This window comes from Pelodiscus sinensis, chromosome 8 (assembly GCF_049634645.1).
Source record: "Pelodiscus sinensis isolate JC-2024 chromosome 8, ASM4963464v1, whole genome shotgun sequence".
NCBI lineage: Eukaryota > Metazoa > Chordata > Testudines > Trionychidae > Pelodiscus > Pelodiscus sinensis.
This window is the reverse complement of record NC_134718.1, coordinates 17,635,684-17,650,507: the sequence shown is the minus strand read 5'-3', so window position 1 is coordinate 17,650,507 and position 14,824 is coordinate 17,635,684. Positions and strand designations below refer to the sequence as shown.

The window sequence follows — 14,824 nt, the reverse complement described above, 5'->3', positions numbered from 1 at the left end:
AGCAGCACCCCATCTGCTCTGCCCCAGGCGTCCTGATTCAGCCGCTGCTGAAACTGACCAGCAGCGGCTGAATCAGGACTCCTGGGGCAGAGCAGCTGGGGTGCTGCCGGGTTGGTCCAGTAGCACCCAGAGCGGCGCTGCGGGACCAACCGGCAGCGCCCCAGCTGCTCTGCCACAGGCGTCTGGAGAAATGCATTTTTTTGGCACCTTGAAAAAATTCTGCTTTAACATTATGAGGCGGGTTTCACTTGTTTATATTTCTGAACAATGCTCTGTGGCACACAACACTAAGCTTTTTTTCTTGAAGGATTTACATGCTTCTTCTATTCCCTAATTTCATTTGCACATTTTACATACTCCATATACTGAAAAGGATTAAGGATATGCATACAGTTATTCTGTGGCTCTCTGACTTACTGTAGTCTTAACAGCCACCATAGTTATCAGTTTCAGTCCCATGTCATCTTAAATTGCTTTGCATAAAAGCTGTTTGGCATCTACCTTCTCTCCTACAGTTCCATGAAGTAGCTCTGTAGATTTCTGTAGATTCCTATTGGAACACTTCCTCCAGGCTGACTTATTTTTTCTTTAGAAAAATCTAATAATGTGTCATAATACTATACTGCAAAACTGCCAAAAGGTTCCACTTAAGATTTGTGGCTCCTTTGTCTACTGTGGGAGGAGTAATCTGAAGTGATGCTTCTTGTATAGAAGGTATGCTTGTCAATTGACCTGCGTTAACACCTGCGATTAACGCAGGACAGGATTAACACGTTAATTTTTTTAACGCATTAATCACAGGTGTTAATGCTGCGCTCTCCCTTTGAAGTGCTACTCCGGTGCTTCAAAGGGGCAGTGCAAGTGGAGCCAGGGGATCAGCTGGAGTCCCCAGCTGATCCCAGGCTCCTAATGTGCTGCCCCTTGGAAACGCTGCAGTGGCACTTCCAAGGGGACTCCAGCTGATCCCGGGCTCCATTCAGCACTGCCCCGTTGAAACACCGCCACAGCGTTTCAAAAGGGGAGGCGTACGTGATTAATCGCTAGGGCTTGACAAATAATGCAATCTACTCACCTGTGGCGAGTAGATTGCAACCCGGAGGAGCCGGGTTCGGGCGATCTGCGCATGTGCAGAATGATTTTTTTAACGCATTAATCAGCTTTTTGGTGCTGTCTGCCCAACAGGAAGAACACTCTTCCTTCGACTTCCCTTACTTCTCATGAATGAGAGTTACTGGGGTTGGAATAAGAAGTCCTCCAGCTCACCATTATTTCAAAATAACTGTTTGTAGTGTAGATGCGTTCTTTGTTATTTCGGAGTAGTGTCACTTATTCTGAAATAATGCTGCTGTGTAGACATAACCTTACAGTTAAAAGGTAGAGCAAGGTCTGAAATAACTAAAATAAATGCTGAATGTCCAGTACCTTTTTAGCCTCAGATCAATATATTTTAATGTGGTATGTGATTACATGTGACAAGGTACTTCTGAATTACTCAAATTGGGGTTCATAAAAAACTTCAGTAACAGAAAAATCTGTCCAAAAATCCTGAAAAATCAAAAGGAGGTATTTTCTATTGTATTCAAAGGGCACTGGATTAGGGCCTAGTAGAGAAGAGAGAAGGAAAAGGAAGGTCTGCATGGTTGGAAGCTTATCTGAAGTCTGAGTGAAGCCACTGTTTGTTCCTTGCTTTCATGAATGCCAAATTTCCAATTTTTAGCAATTAAAACTAAAACCAGGGGTGGAAAGCAATGTACAGAGTACCTTCTCATACTCCGCAGGTAATATGCAGATGGATTATTTGTTTGGCCTAAATGTGAAGATTTGTGAGTCAGTTCTCCTATGCAGGTTAATTCATCAAGCCCTTTATAAAACAGAACTACTGAACTATTACCAAATCCATTGGCTGCTGGTTCAGCATTTTAATTAAAATATCACCCCCAAATTGAAATTTATCTTGTATGAGATGAATGTAATTAATTTTAGTTATGTGTTTAAATGGACCCGGTCTTCTGTGCTTCAGTTTCTGGTTGTTGGGAGTTTTTTTTAACCTAAGTTGTATATTTGCAATTTTACAAAAAGTGGGCTTTAAAACCTCCGGGTGAAGAATACAGTGTGGTATGATTATTAGTTGTAAAAGCTCCCAACAGACCACAAATCACTCTGCTTCTATAATAAATATTATCCTCTATTTACCTGTGGTCTATGAAGTTTTTTTGGTTTTGTTTTGTTTTGTTTTGTTTTGTTGTTCTTGCAGCCTTGATACAAATCCTTGCAGCTGCTGAAGCTGGACGAGATGTGGTTTACTTTACCTTTGGAGATGCTGAGCTGATGAGAGATATTTACAACATGCACGCTTTTCTCACCGATAAGGGCCAAACTGTTGGTAAGCATAAAACAATCCCTCTCCACTGTGAAATAGAGAAGAATAAATCAATTTCCAGTGTGACAGCTGAACAGTAAAAAATGTAGTCACTAGGATCTTAAAGTTCTGGATATAAGTAAAGGAAACCTCAACACTACAGATCTATGAAAGAAGCTATTACTGCAAAAGTCATCCATAATAAACATGTGCCATCATTTAAGTTAGTGTATGGTAAGTGAAGGCCTGTCCGAGCTCCAAATAAAATTTGAAATGCTTTTCTGTCTTTTAAAAATATAGAACCCACATTTTTGTTCATTGTACTACTCTGGTCTGGCATTATGGGGTTTTATCCTGCAAGCTTGCATGCAGGCTTAAGTAGCCATATTTGAAGACATTGGAACCCATTGAGTGCCAATAGCAGCATAAGAGGAGCTAAATGCTTTGCCCTGCTGAGAGAAGTGTCTTTACTTCTTCGGGGGAAACAGAACTCCAAATTTAAGTCTTTCCAAATCAGTTGAGAAAATAATCCATTCTGTAATGATTTGTTTTAAAACTAGAAAGAATACATATATTGTTACTGTGACATGCATCACTGCTTGTGCAGAGCTCAGGTTATTTTGTGAAAGGAGCTTGCAAGCAATGGCTTTAGGGCAGGGGTGGGCAATAATTTGGGGGGGAGGTCACTTCAGTGATGTTGGTAGTGATTGCAGACCAGCCCCAGAAGGTGGTGGTTCCCTCTAGGCACCACAGCCAGAGGGAGAAGACTTAACATGCTTCTCTGTGGGGTGGGGGAGCATGGGTGGTCTCTTTCCCTGTCCTGGCCTGCCAGGGGCATGTGGTGCCCTGAGGAAATCGTCAGCTGTTTTGAACAGCTGGTGGTTCCCTTTGGTGCTGCCGCGCCTCTGATGGGGAGAGGAGACTTCATATGCTATCTTGTGCCCGGTCTTGATTGGCCTGTGGATGGGAGTGCAGCAAGGGTGGCCACAGGCTGGATTTGGCCTGCAGCCCACATCTTGCTCACCCCTGGTTTAGGGTAAAGAACTGAGAAGCAGAAGGGGGCCCAAAGTCTTGTTTTCATCTTGCTAGTAAAGCACAAGGTGTGACATGGCCCCTTTTGGCCTACAGTTCCGGTCTGCAAACTGAAGTAAGAGCTGCTGCCCCTTCACTTCCCCTAGACAATGTTCCTGGCCACTGAATCCATGTGCAAGCACATGCTCTGGCCTGCACAGTTTTTGGCTGTGAATATGCACAGACTTACGTGTGAAGCAGTCATTTTAGACATAAGCATTGTTTATTCTTTCTCATTTTCAAGGGGATGTTTACAGGCTGTTGCTCCGGTATTACAATGAAGAATGCAGAAGCTGTTCTACTCCAGGACCAGATGTGAAGCTTTACTCTTTCATCTATAACACTCTTGAATCCTATATAGATTCCACTGATGAAGAGGAGAAAGGATTGTGTTTTGATGACTAAAAAAAAAGTGAGGATTTTTTTCCTCTCCTAATATATTGTTTGAATTGCTGGGTGTAATATATGGACTGGCTTAATTTAATATCAGTGTGTATAATACTGCATTTATAATCCGATAAACTATCCTAACCTAAAACCAAACTTTCAGTAGTGACATTTTCTGCTTATACAATGGAAACCCCATCCATCCATATATATATATATATATAAAGGGTTTGTTTTGTAAATCTTAGTTGCATTTGCATGTCATCTTGTTCACCAGCAGATTTTAGTCTATATTTGTTACTGTTTGGAATCAACAAATACCAATTTGTGAAAACTCTCTCTTTAAAGAGCCTGTGACATGCAAATTTCCAACATAAAATGATTACTAGTAAACCCACTAGTAAACTCACTCACTCATAGGTGAGATGTTAGGAAAGCCCAGTAATTCCCCATTTCACAGGGAATTCTAACAGTTCCACTGCAGCCCTGGAGCTGCCGTGGCACTTTTGCCTTTAATTGTCAACTTCTTAATTTCTGCAGCTTTAAAACCATCACAACTTTAAATGTGTTTTAAATACAAAGTTTAAAAACTGCAGCAATTAAGGGGAAGCAAAAATTAAAGCATCACCCAACTACTCTTCTGATGTTGGCACTGTGAGGAGAGCAGGGTAATAGGAAGTTAGACTGGGAAAGAGGGGGCTTAGCTATAAAGCGGAGGGGAGAGAAACACTAACATTAGAGGAAGCAGAGGGAAACATTTCACATAATTTTCTATTCTTAATTATCAATAGTAGGATCCAAGTATTATATAAAACAGTGAACAAGTTCTTAAACATGATGATGTGTCAAAAATTACTCACGGTTTGCTTCAGTGATTTGTAATATTGCTGGAATTCAGCTATTGGTTAGATTTACAGCAACATATCAGTTATCATAGATCAGTTATTCTCTACCTAGTATATATACAGATATACTCATATAGGTATGTATAAATGCACATACAATAGAAATGAAACTAAGAAGTGATAATTACTTAGGCATTGGTGGCCAGGAAATCTCTCCATCCTACAAAAAAGAAAACATTAAAACAGCAACTATCGGTGGGAGTTGGTTTGTGTTTGTACCTTGAAGTATGAAAGAGATAACAATGGAGTAACGTCATAGGAAGTAGTGTAGAAAGTCTGCTGTTTTCATCTCCTTGAGTCCAAAATGAATACAGCTGTTGTACAGTAAAGAAATGAACAAATGAGTTTCAAAGCTTCAGGAACGTAACTGTACCATAACGCCCCAGGAATGTATACTGGCTAAACTCGACGGATTTCAGTGAAAGTTTTGCCTCTGTAAGCAATCTATAATTTAGCCCCAAATTGGAAAGCATGGACTTCTCTCCATTAAGCTTTTTTGTCCAGACACATTGGTGGCAGCAGTAGCAGTAGTGATGTAGCTTCACAGGTGGTAGTAAGGCTGAAAGCTGTAAAATAGATAAAGCACGGTTGTTACCAAGGTTTTCGGCATGATGTCTGGTAGATCTCCTTTGAGGGTCTTAGATAACATGGTGTTTAAATACTGATGCACATTTAGATTCCGGCCTCCATTTAATCTCCTCCTGCTGCTCATACTGCTGGAGCTGAACTAGTGGGGAATTTGGGACTTTAAAAAAGATTAGTGCAGAGGCTCTGTAAAAATGTCTTCATGGTTATGCTAATGGTTGAATTAGGAAACATCAGCATTCCTTGTGATTTAATACATTATGGCACAGGTGATTTAACCCTGCAGTTCCCAACTCTTGTTCTTTCTGTCCATCCAAACCATTGAAACACAAATTGAAAAAGAAATCTTGATAAAGAGACTTTCAGCACCTTTCTTTGATTTATACCTGTGGCTTTAGAGCTAAGGGGAATGTTTCTATCCCAGAAACTGCTCAGATTCTGATTGTGATGTAAAGACATTTTGCTCTAAGGATCATGTTTTTAGGATTTGACTCCAAATGCATCCCTGATAATGAACACAACCTGATCATGAATGTCTACAGAAAATTGAAGCTAAATGTCAAGTCCTGTTTACTTTGCTACTTATAGGTGAAAAGGATTTGGCCCTACCCCCCTGGAAGACAATATAGCGGCAAGTCCTGTAGTTAAGCATAACTTTTCCCTTTTTTAAAATAAATGTTTTCTCATGTCTGCAAGCATTGTGTTCATCTTTGGGCAAGGAAGAGAAACAAACTAGCTAATGAATTCCTTCTCGCTACTTCAGCCATGAAAATGGAAAATATTTGTAACTATAGAATAATTTTCTCAAGTTTATTTTTGACTGCACCATAGCGTATTCAATTCAGAGAATAAGATGTTTGTAGTGTCAAGAATTTCCAGAACAATCTATGTGATTACATTTATTTTGATTATTTTTTCTTAAAATTGTGGAGAATTAAATAATGGTGGAGCAGAGAAAGCCCCTATTCAAGCTCAGTTCTTTATGTTTCTCCCTTATATTTTTGAAATGCAGTTAATAAACTATTAGGTTTTTTTTCACAAGTTCTTACAGAATTCATTTAATTTATATATAGTCACCTGAAAAAATTGAAGTAATATCTTCTATATTCTTATGAATTTGGTTTTTGAAAGGGGAAAATTGGGGTCACTTACAGTATAATGTTGAGAACAGCATAAAGATTATATTTACTTGTGCAGATTTGAAGTAATATAGCATATGGTTAAAAACTTAAGAGCATTATATTCCCAACATCTTTGTTGTCTGCAAGAAAACTAAACTAAACCCATGAAAGCCAGAAGAATAACTTTGGGTCAGTGTAATATTTGCTGTACCTCTTTCCTACCCAGTCACCATTATCCATTTCCGAACTTTCCTGAGCACTCTGTCTAGCTCAGGGGTGGGCAAATGGGCCTCCACAGGATGAATCCAGCCCACCAAGTGAGTTGATCCAACCTGCAGAGGTTCCGCTGTTCCCCCCGCCCCCAGGCCAATCAGAGCCAAGCGTGCAATGTCTCTTCCCTCCCTGCCCCCACTTTGCAAGGAGTGTGTGGCACTTAGAAGTGCTGTGCGCTTCTGGTAGGGCCAGAGGAGACTTCACACGCTCCTCCTGCCCCCGAGCCCTGATTGGCCTGGGGGCGGGGAGGGGGAGAGCAGGCGAAGTCTCCTCCTGCCTTGTGAGGGGTGTGGCACTTCTAAGTACCGCATGCTCCTTGCAGGATGGGGGCAGATTGGGAGGAGACTTCATGCACTCTCCCCGCCCACAGGCCAATCAGGGTTTGGATGCGGGGAGAGTGTGTGAAATGTCCTCCTGCCCGGCAAGGGGCTGAGCACTTAGTCAACTGCCAGCTGCTGCTCAGCTGGTAGTTGACTCTAAGCACAGCACTACATTACAGGGCACGAGGAGACTTTACAGCACACCCCCAAGCCCTGATTGGCCTGGGGGCAGAAGCGGGGAGCGCACAAAGTCTCCCACCACCAGAGGCACCCGCCACCTGTTCAAAACAGCTAGCAGTTCTCTTGGAGGGCTGGGGGGCGAGGGGCAAAGTCTTTGTATGCTCCCCCATCCCCAGACCAATCAGGGTCTGTGGGTGGGGAAGCACGGTAGTGCCCTGGCCCCACCCCTTCTCCCTGAGGCCCCGCCCCTTCCGGGGTGATCCCGGAGCCACTTCAAAAATTTCTGAAGTGGCCACTGGTCAAAAGTTATTTCCCACCCCTGAGCTAGCCAGAGGCACTTCTGGTGTTGCATTCAAAATGTTAAGAAATGGAGAGTGTTTATGGACTACTCTTGCAGTCAGAGAAGCTAGACTTTTACTCTCCCAGAAACCTGTGGAATGCTGTATTCTTTTAATTCTTAAAGAAGTGTATTTGAACATATGTAGCAAAAACAGAATTCAACTTCCTACCCCAGCAATTGTTTTATACTGTGTTTTAGCTGCAAAATAGAATGATCAGTATGTAACTATGGTGGGCAGTCTGTTAGACTGGAGTGTGGTCTTATAATCAGGTGAGGGGGACAGAGTGCCTCTGTACTGTACAGCTTTCACCTAAATTCCTCAGTCAGTCATGTGTATCCATAGCTAAATACATTAGTTTACAGATTGTTGAAATTTTCTTGACACATTCTTAAACTGTTTATGCATCATATTTTGATTTTTCTGGATGCTATTGTTTACATGATTTTGTAGGAATAAAATATATAAAAAATTTGACCATAACTTTCTCCTCTTCATTATTTATGATCTTGATCTACGTCAGTTAAAATTGAGGTGGGTTGAGGTTGCCACTCTGTTTACACTGTACAATATTGGCTATGTATAACTGTTTACTACTAGTATAACGGACTTAAAATAAATTGTAACAAAGAGTAGTCCAGTTAAACCTTCTCTTGTTTGTCTGTGCGCTGTTGCTAAGTAGTGATCAATTATTTCATTCTTTTAAAAGATTACTATAAATTTCAAGGACGAGCTAAGTGACTTTTTGTAGGTATCTGACTGAATAAACTGTGTGTCTTAGTGTGCAAGTGAACGTATGATTGGCTAATAAATTCTTTAATTTCATTGGCAAGCAGTGAACAGTGTTATGGTATTCACAACATTGCTTTATAGAGAGTGTAGGAAATACAACAGTAGCATTCAAAAAACAAATTTTAAATAGCTACTGCCGTATGTATTCTGTTTGCCCAATCAATTAGTAAAAATACCTTGAGATTCCCACTAGCTGGAAGGTGTGAGACTTATAAGAAAAGACTTTACGATAATTGTAAATAAATTTCAAGCTCAATTTTCTTCATTACAGAAGTGTGTGTACTTTCTCATCAAGTGTTTGATATAAAATTGTTTAGACAGTAGTCTAGAAGGCAGCAACCAACCCTACATGTTACGTTGGTCTGTCTGTCTAGAATTTATTTTAAGATCTGCCTTAATCAAACCCAAGCTTATCATCAGTACATATAGCTGTTCATTGAAGTCTTACCCCCATGAATCATATTGAATGAGGTCCGGTACGTACAGACACATTATTTCCTTATAGCTATAACAATGGAATTTTACAGATTTTATTGTTTCTAAGAAATGCTATGACAGAAATGGCAGTGATATCTCAGATTAAAGCAGGAAGTATCCAGCAAACCACAGCCTCTGAAAAATTGTTTGCTCATCTTGAGGATGAGGGACCAAAGATTCAGCTTGGTGCAAGTGAATGACAATTTGCCTTTTAATTGAATGGTAAAATATTTGCTCTAGCTTGTCTTCAGCCTGTCACACATGAACTAAGATTCCTGTTTTGCATATGTAAATATTCCTACAGAATGATCTTTTAAAACCAGATAATATCAAAGGCAGGTTGAAGTGCCTGCTTCCCCGCACACACCACATGCAAATCCTACATGGGCAGGATGCTTGCTCTCTAACATTGCCCCCTACTTCCTTGTTGATTGCCTTTTTAAAAAAAGTAAATATCATAGCCAGAGGCCATGTGTCTCATATGTAACTCAAAGAAATTCACCCTTTTGGTCATCAGTTTTATTAAAGGAAGCATCTGCTCTCTTTGATGGTAGAACTATTTGCATGAGGACACAACTAACCTGTCATTCAAACACTAACATGGAAAATCCACTGGTAGCCAAAAGCTTTTTTTCCCCTCTTTTGAGGCATTGTCATGTTAAAGAGCCTGTTCATAACCTTGCAGGATGCCCAGTTGAGAGCCTGGCACCCTCTCACCAGTTACCAATTGTATCAGTTCCCCCATACCATGCTCTCTGTTGATCCAGAAGCACACATGACACTGTTGATCATTCTTATTTTTGGACACTTATTTTATCTGCAAATGGCTATTAATGCATGTTATTGCGTGAGAATGTCAGATGTTATTTACTCCAGCTTTCTAACTGCAGCCTGCCAAAGGGGATCACCTGCAGCTGATTGGCCTTGGCCATCCATCTAAAAAAGTAGCATGGATTATTAGAGGATGTCATAGCCCCAGGGGCCCTAGACACATCAGCTGGGAGAAATATGCTGCTAAATTAAGAATGGCATATAGGAGTGAGAGAAGAAACCTTTCCACTCTGATCCTACAACATAGTTAGACCTAAGGTAGCCACCACTTATCACAAAGTGATGTGATGCTAGAACCCTGGGGTAGCAGCTTTGGTAAGTATGGATAGCTAATTCTTAATGGCATGTAACATCCCAAGGAATTTCTGTAACTAACGTTGAGGACTAACCAGAGTTGCACGGTTACTTTCCCAAGGATTTAGTCAGGTGTTGACTCCAGCAAGCGTTCAGTTTCCTAGTCCGTGTCTGTCCTTATTCATAGGAATCTCAGGCAAACAGGTTTCACAATTGCCAACATACACGCCCAGTGGTTTTCCACTTAACAAGTCTTTGCTTGGGCCTTGGAGTGGGGTTGAGGATGGAGTCATGTAGGACTTTAGATACCAACGAGCTGCAATAAACACTTCCATGTTTGCCAGCCTAATGTTTTTATCACTACAAAACAGGTGAGCTCTAATATTGCCATGAATGTACGTAATGTTTCAAAAATATCTATAGCCACATTTTCCACTGGTACGATCTGACACATTTTAACAAGTTTAAAAACATCCATAAAACCTTAAAAGGCTCTCAGATGCTGTAGCTGTTTGGAGACTCGTAAACTAAAAACAGTGTATTTATGGTCTTGTTTTGAGATTAACAGTATTTCATATTCAGTGTCGCAGTGTGACCTGGAACCTATGTAGGAGGTATCTCTCACTGATAACTCCTTTCCAGTAATACCTTCCATTTCTAGTTACCTAAGCTGTCAGCTGGAGATACAAAGCTATGAGGTTCTGATAAGTGACACTTGGTATATAGGTAAAGACAGCCATAGAATGTTGTAAGCACACTTAATATGGTATTGTGACAGGCCTTTGGACACTCAGCAGTCGTTAATACCTATGGGTGCTTGGTGTCAGTGGGGATAGACGTTAAATCTATTCCAACATCTAGATGAGAATTGCCCCAAGCTGTTAGCAGTACAGGGTACATGGTCAGCAGTTGTCCTTCTGTCCTATTAGAGGGCAGTGGTACTGTTGTGGTGTGTACACACCCCATCCCTTGGGGCGAGAATACCCGGGTGTGGATGCTGCCTAGTCGGCTGCCGGGTTGTCATCAATCCCTTTTAGTCTGTGAGAAACAATCCTCAGGCTAGGATAGTACAGCCTAATGGCTAAAGTTAATAGGGTAGCCCTTTCCTCAGGGCAGCACAACCCAAAGGCCAGAGTCAATAGGAGTTATCCCTTGACTAAGGGCTACACTAACAACCAGAGTCAGTGAAAGGGGGAGCCCTTAACTCAGGGCAGCATGGCCTAATGGCCAGAGTCAATAAGTTAGGGGCAACAGCCCCGATAAGGGGACCCAGGCCCACCCTACTCTAGTAGTCCCAACCCAAGGGCCCTGAGTGGCAGAGCATTCTACCACTCGCTCGGCAAGGAATCCAGACAAAACACACCAAGCTCCCCCGGGTGGGAGATACCACTCCAGCACCCTCTGGGTCACTTTCTACCGGTGTTGGTGGGGCAATGTCCCATGTGGTTTCTAGGTGCTTTTGTTTTCCTGCAGCTGGTTCTCCCTGGGGCTCCTTCAGCACTGGTAGCTTGCCATGGTCTCTGGGGTTCCTGGCACCTGTTGTCTGGGTTGCCATTTGGCGTGACTCTAGAAGTCCTCTCGTGGTTAGCCCAGAATGAGCTGAGCAGCTTCCTTTTATGCTGTCCCAGCATTTGGAGCATGCCCAGTCTGGGTGGAGGGGTGGGACTTCCTCTGCCCACAGGGTTTTAACCCCACCTGGTTCAGGGCGGGATTGCCCAGCCTGTCACAAGTACCTATGTACAATAACCAGTTTATGGCAGTATCTTTTGCTGCCCTGTATTTACTACCTGGCTGTCTGTCCAGTTGTCTATATTCTCTAAATCAGTGGTCCCCAATGTGGTGCCTGTGGGCGCTAGGGTGCCCGCCAGGCCGTTTCTAGGCGCCCACCGAGTGATCGGGGCCAGCCCCACCTCCGGGCACGTGGTGCCTGGGCGGTGCCAGCCCCTAGGCACACAGCATATGGGTGGCCCCACACCCGGGTGCACAGCACAAGGGCTGTGCCGGCACCGGGCACGCGGCGTATGAGCGGTGCTGGCCCCTGGGCGCGCGGCACAGGCATGGCGCTGGCCCCAGGTACACGTCACAGGGGCGGCACCAGCCCCGGGCACGCAGCACATGGGCAGCCCCGCCCCCGGGAGTGCAGTGCATGGGTGGCACTGGGCACGCAGCATGTGGGTGGCCCCGCCTCTGGGCACATGCGCGGCCCGGCAGCCCCAAAAGGATGGGGACCACTGCTCTAAATCTTATGTGTTTTAGAAATCCCACCTCTCTTACCTACCAGACAGACAAGGGATTTAATTTAAAAACAGAATATGGAAAAGAATGATGAACCTGGTCTAATCTACCAAATGCCCCAGTATTGTCCCTGCCATGGTTGGAACAAATGAAAGAGCAAACTAGACAGTAAGGTAAGAGCGATTTGTTACCTAGTGATTTGTCTACTTTCAGGCTGAGCATTCCCACAATGGAGCTTTTAGAGCAGGGGAATCATAACGAAGAACTCCCATAACGACATACAAAGATAAAACAAATAAGAGCCTGAATGACAAAAGTGACTGAGGCACCACATTGGAACCTGGTATTTTCAATGATGACTTCATCTTGTTCTCAGTTTGCTGCCCAGGAGGAGGCCTGGTCTAATGGATCTAAAAAGGCTGCCATTGACGAGATTCCAACTGCTCTTTGAAACTTACTTGCATTGTGTTAAATGGAGAAGGATCATCAAAATAGCATCCTGCACTGAGAAACAAAGGCCCACTTAGTGACTGGAGACAATGAAATGGAGACCAGAGAAGTGGTTGTCCAATGTGCATATTTACGAAGAGTCCACACCTGGAGGCTTTAGAGATTTTTCACTCTATTTAAACCAGAGCTAAAGGCGGCAGTAATGTAGTAGCTCAGCACATGTTGACCATTGCCATTCTAGAGACTTGTAGCTAGGATGTTATAACTAAACACTGTCTTTTAGTATTTCCTTAGTGTCACCTTTAAGTCTTTCCTGAAGACAGCAGGGAAATTTTTGTTAGAGGCTATGTCCACTACAAGTTTGCTTGGCAAAAAGTATGCTAATGAGGGACTCATTTGCATGAGTTGCAATCTCACTTGCATATTTTCTGCCAATCCGTTTTTGCGCTGGGGTTTTTTCTGGGCATCGCTTCTGATCTTGCAGAACAAGGGGTTTTTGCACAAAAAGAAAACATCCACACTGCTTGTTTTTGTGCAAAAACCCCAGCGCAAAAGCAGATTGGCAGAAAATATGCAAATGAGATCGCAGCTCATGCAAATGAGTCCCTCATTAGCGTATTTTTTACCGAGAAAAGTCGTAGTGTAGACATAGCCTGAGGGTCTGGCTGCCCAACAGCTGGGAGCAATGCCCAGCTCAGGTAGACAGAGAAGCAGTAGCACTCCTGGGGCTAGCACCCTGAAGGGAGCAGTGTGCCCACAGCAGCTCAGACAGTTTTGCCTCATTTGCATATTTTCTTGCACAAGAGAGGGCGGTCTAGACTTAGCCAAAAAGTAACAAAAAAGATCTTGCCCTGATCAGTGTTCCCTGTAAGCTATGTACTTGTGCGGAAGGCCAGGAGAAATTCAAACTCCACTCAGCTGATTAGCAGAGCGCCCGTTGCTAGGTTTTGTGTTCCTATTGATGGTGCATATTCACACATGCCTGAGTGCACACACAAATATTATTCTGATTGGCTGAGCTTTGGTAGGGGGAGGGACTATCAAGCTGTCCAGAGCTTTATAAAGAAGTGAGTCAGCGACCCGGGAGCTTGTGAACAGGTGACTGCAAACAGGGAGTTTACAGATGGAGTTCTCCAGGTAAGGGAGAAGTGACTACAGGACTCTTGAGGGGCGTGGCTTTCTGTAGTATGTGTTGTGTTTGGGGCTTTCTTGCTGTGTGCTGAATTTGTGTTTGTGGGTGTGGTTTTTTCCCCCTTTCCCTCTCTCTCTCTTCTCCCCCTTCCACCCCCCCCCCTCCCTGGAGTGTGTGCTGTGACTGGCAGCTGGAAGTTGTTTTCTTCTAATTAAAGTTTGAAATCTAGAAGCCTCTGCTGATTGACTGAGCCTTGGTAGGGGGAAGAACTATCAGGCAGTCCAGGGCTATATACAGGAGCGAGTCAGCGACCAGGGAGCTTACGAAGAGCTGATGCAAACGGGGAGTTTAGAGAGGGAGTTTTCCAGGTAAGGGGAGGGAAGGGGGGTGAGGTACTCTTGCCTTTCCTTAAACCCTTTTTTAGGTCAGCAGGTATGTATGGTGAAAGCTCTGCTGTTGCTACCTGCATAGCATTTGCTGTGTTTGTCTTCCTCCCAGAAGAAAGAAGGGATTCCATGTGCACTAAGTGGAAGCTGGTTGCCATTTTGGAGGAAAAAATTAGAGGACTGGAGGCCCAAGTGTCAACCCTCCACTTGATAAGAGAGGATGAAGACTTCCTTGAGAGAAGGCAGCGTTTAATCCTGCAAGCAAGGCAGGTGGAAGAGCCAGAGAGGGCAGTACAGGATGAGGAAGAGAACTGGCAGCATGTAACTTCTAGAAGGAAAAAAAAGCCAGTACAGGAATCCCCCATTCCTACAGAGGTAAGTAATCACTTTCAGGCTCTCTTCACAGGCTCTGCGATGGTGAATGCTTTGGAAGGGATCTCACAAGGACGAAATCGGAAGGGAACCACTTCTACTGGAAGGCATGGGATGCATAGTCCTATGGATGGGGATTCCATGACCACCACTCCCAAAAGACGAAGACTGGTGGTTGGGGACTCCCTCCTAAGAGGGACTGAGCTATCCATCTGCCATCTGGACCTGGAATCTCGAGAGATGTCCTGCTTGCTGGGAACTCGCATTCAGGATGTCACTGAGAGTCTTACCAAGCTGATCAGCTCTTCGGATCGCT

The 14,824-nt window shown here is 43.5% G+C and overlaps 1 protein-coding gene across 3 annotated transcripts in view; it reads left to right on the top strand.

Annotated features, from left to right (window-relative positions):
- Positions 1-8,016, top strand: part of PARG (poly(ADP-ribose) glycohydrolase) — a 139,932-nt gene extending 131,916 nt beyond the window's left edge. For all 3 annotated transcript variants that reach the window (XM_025189658.2, XM_014578622.3, XM_006112396.4), the window contains exons 17-18: positions 2,255-2,383; positions 3,675-8,016. In XM_025189658.2, the coding sequence (XP_025045443.2) occupies positions 2,255-2,383; positions 3,675-3,835 (290 nt within the window). In that variant the 3' untranslated portion in view covers positions 3,836-8,016. The remainder of the gene's footprint in view (positions 1-2,254; positions 2,384-3,674) is intronic.
- The last annotated feature ends 6,808 nt before the right edge of the window (positions 8,017-14,824 follow it).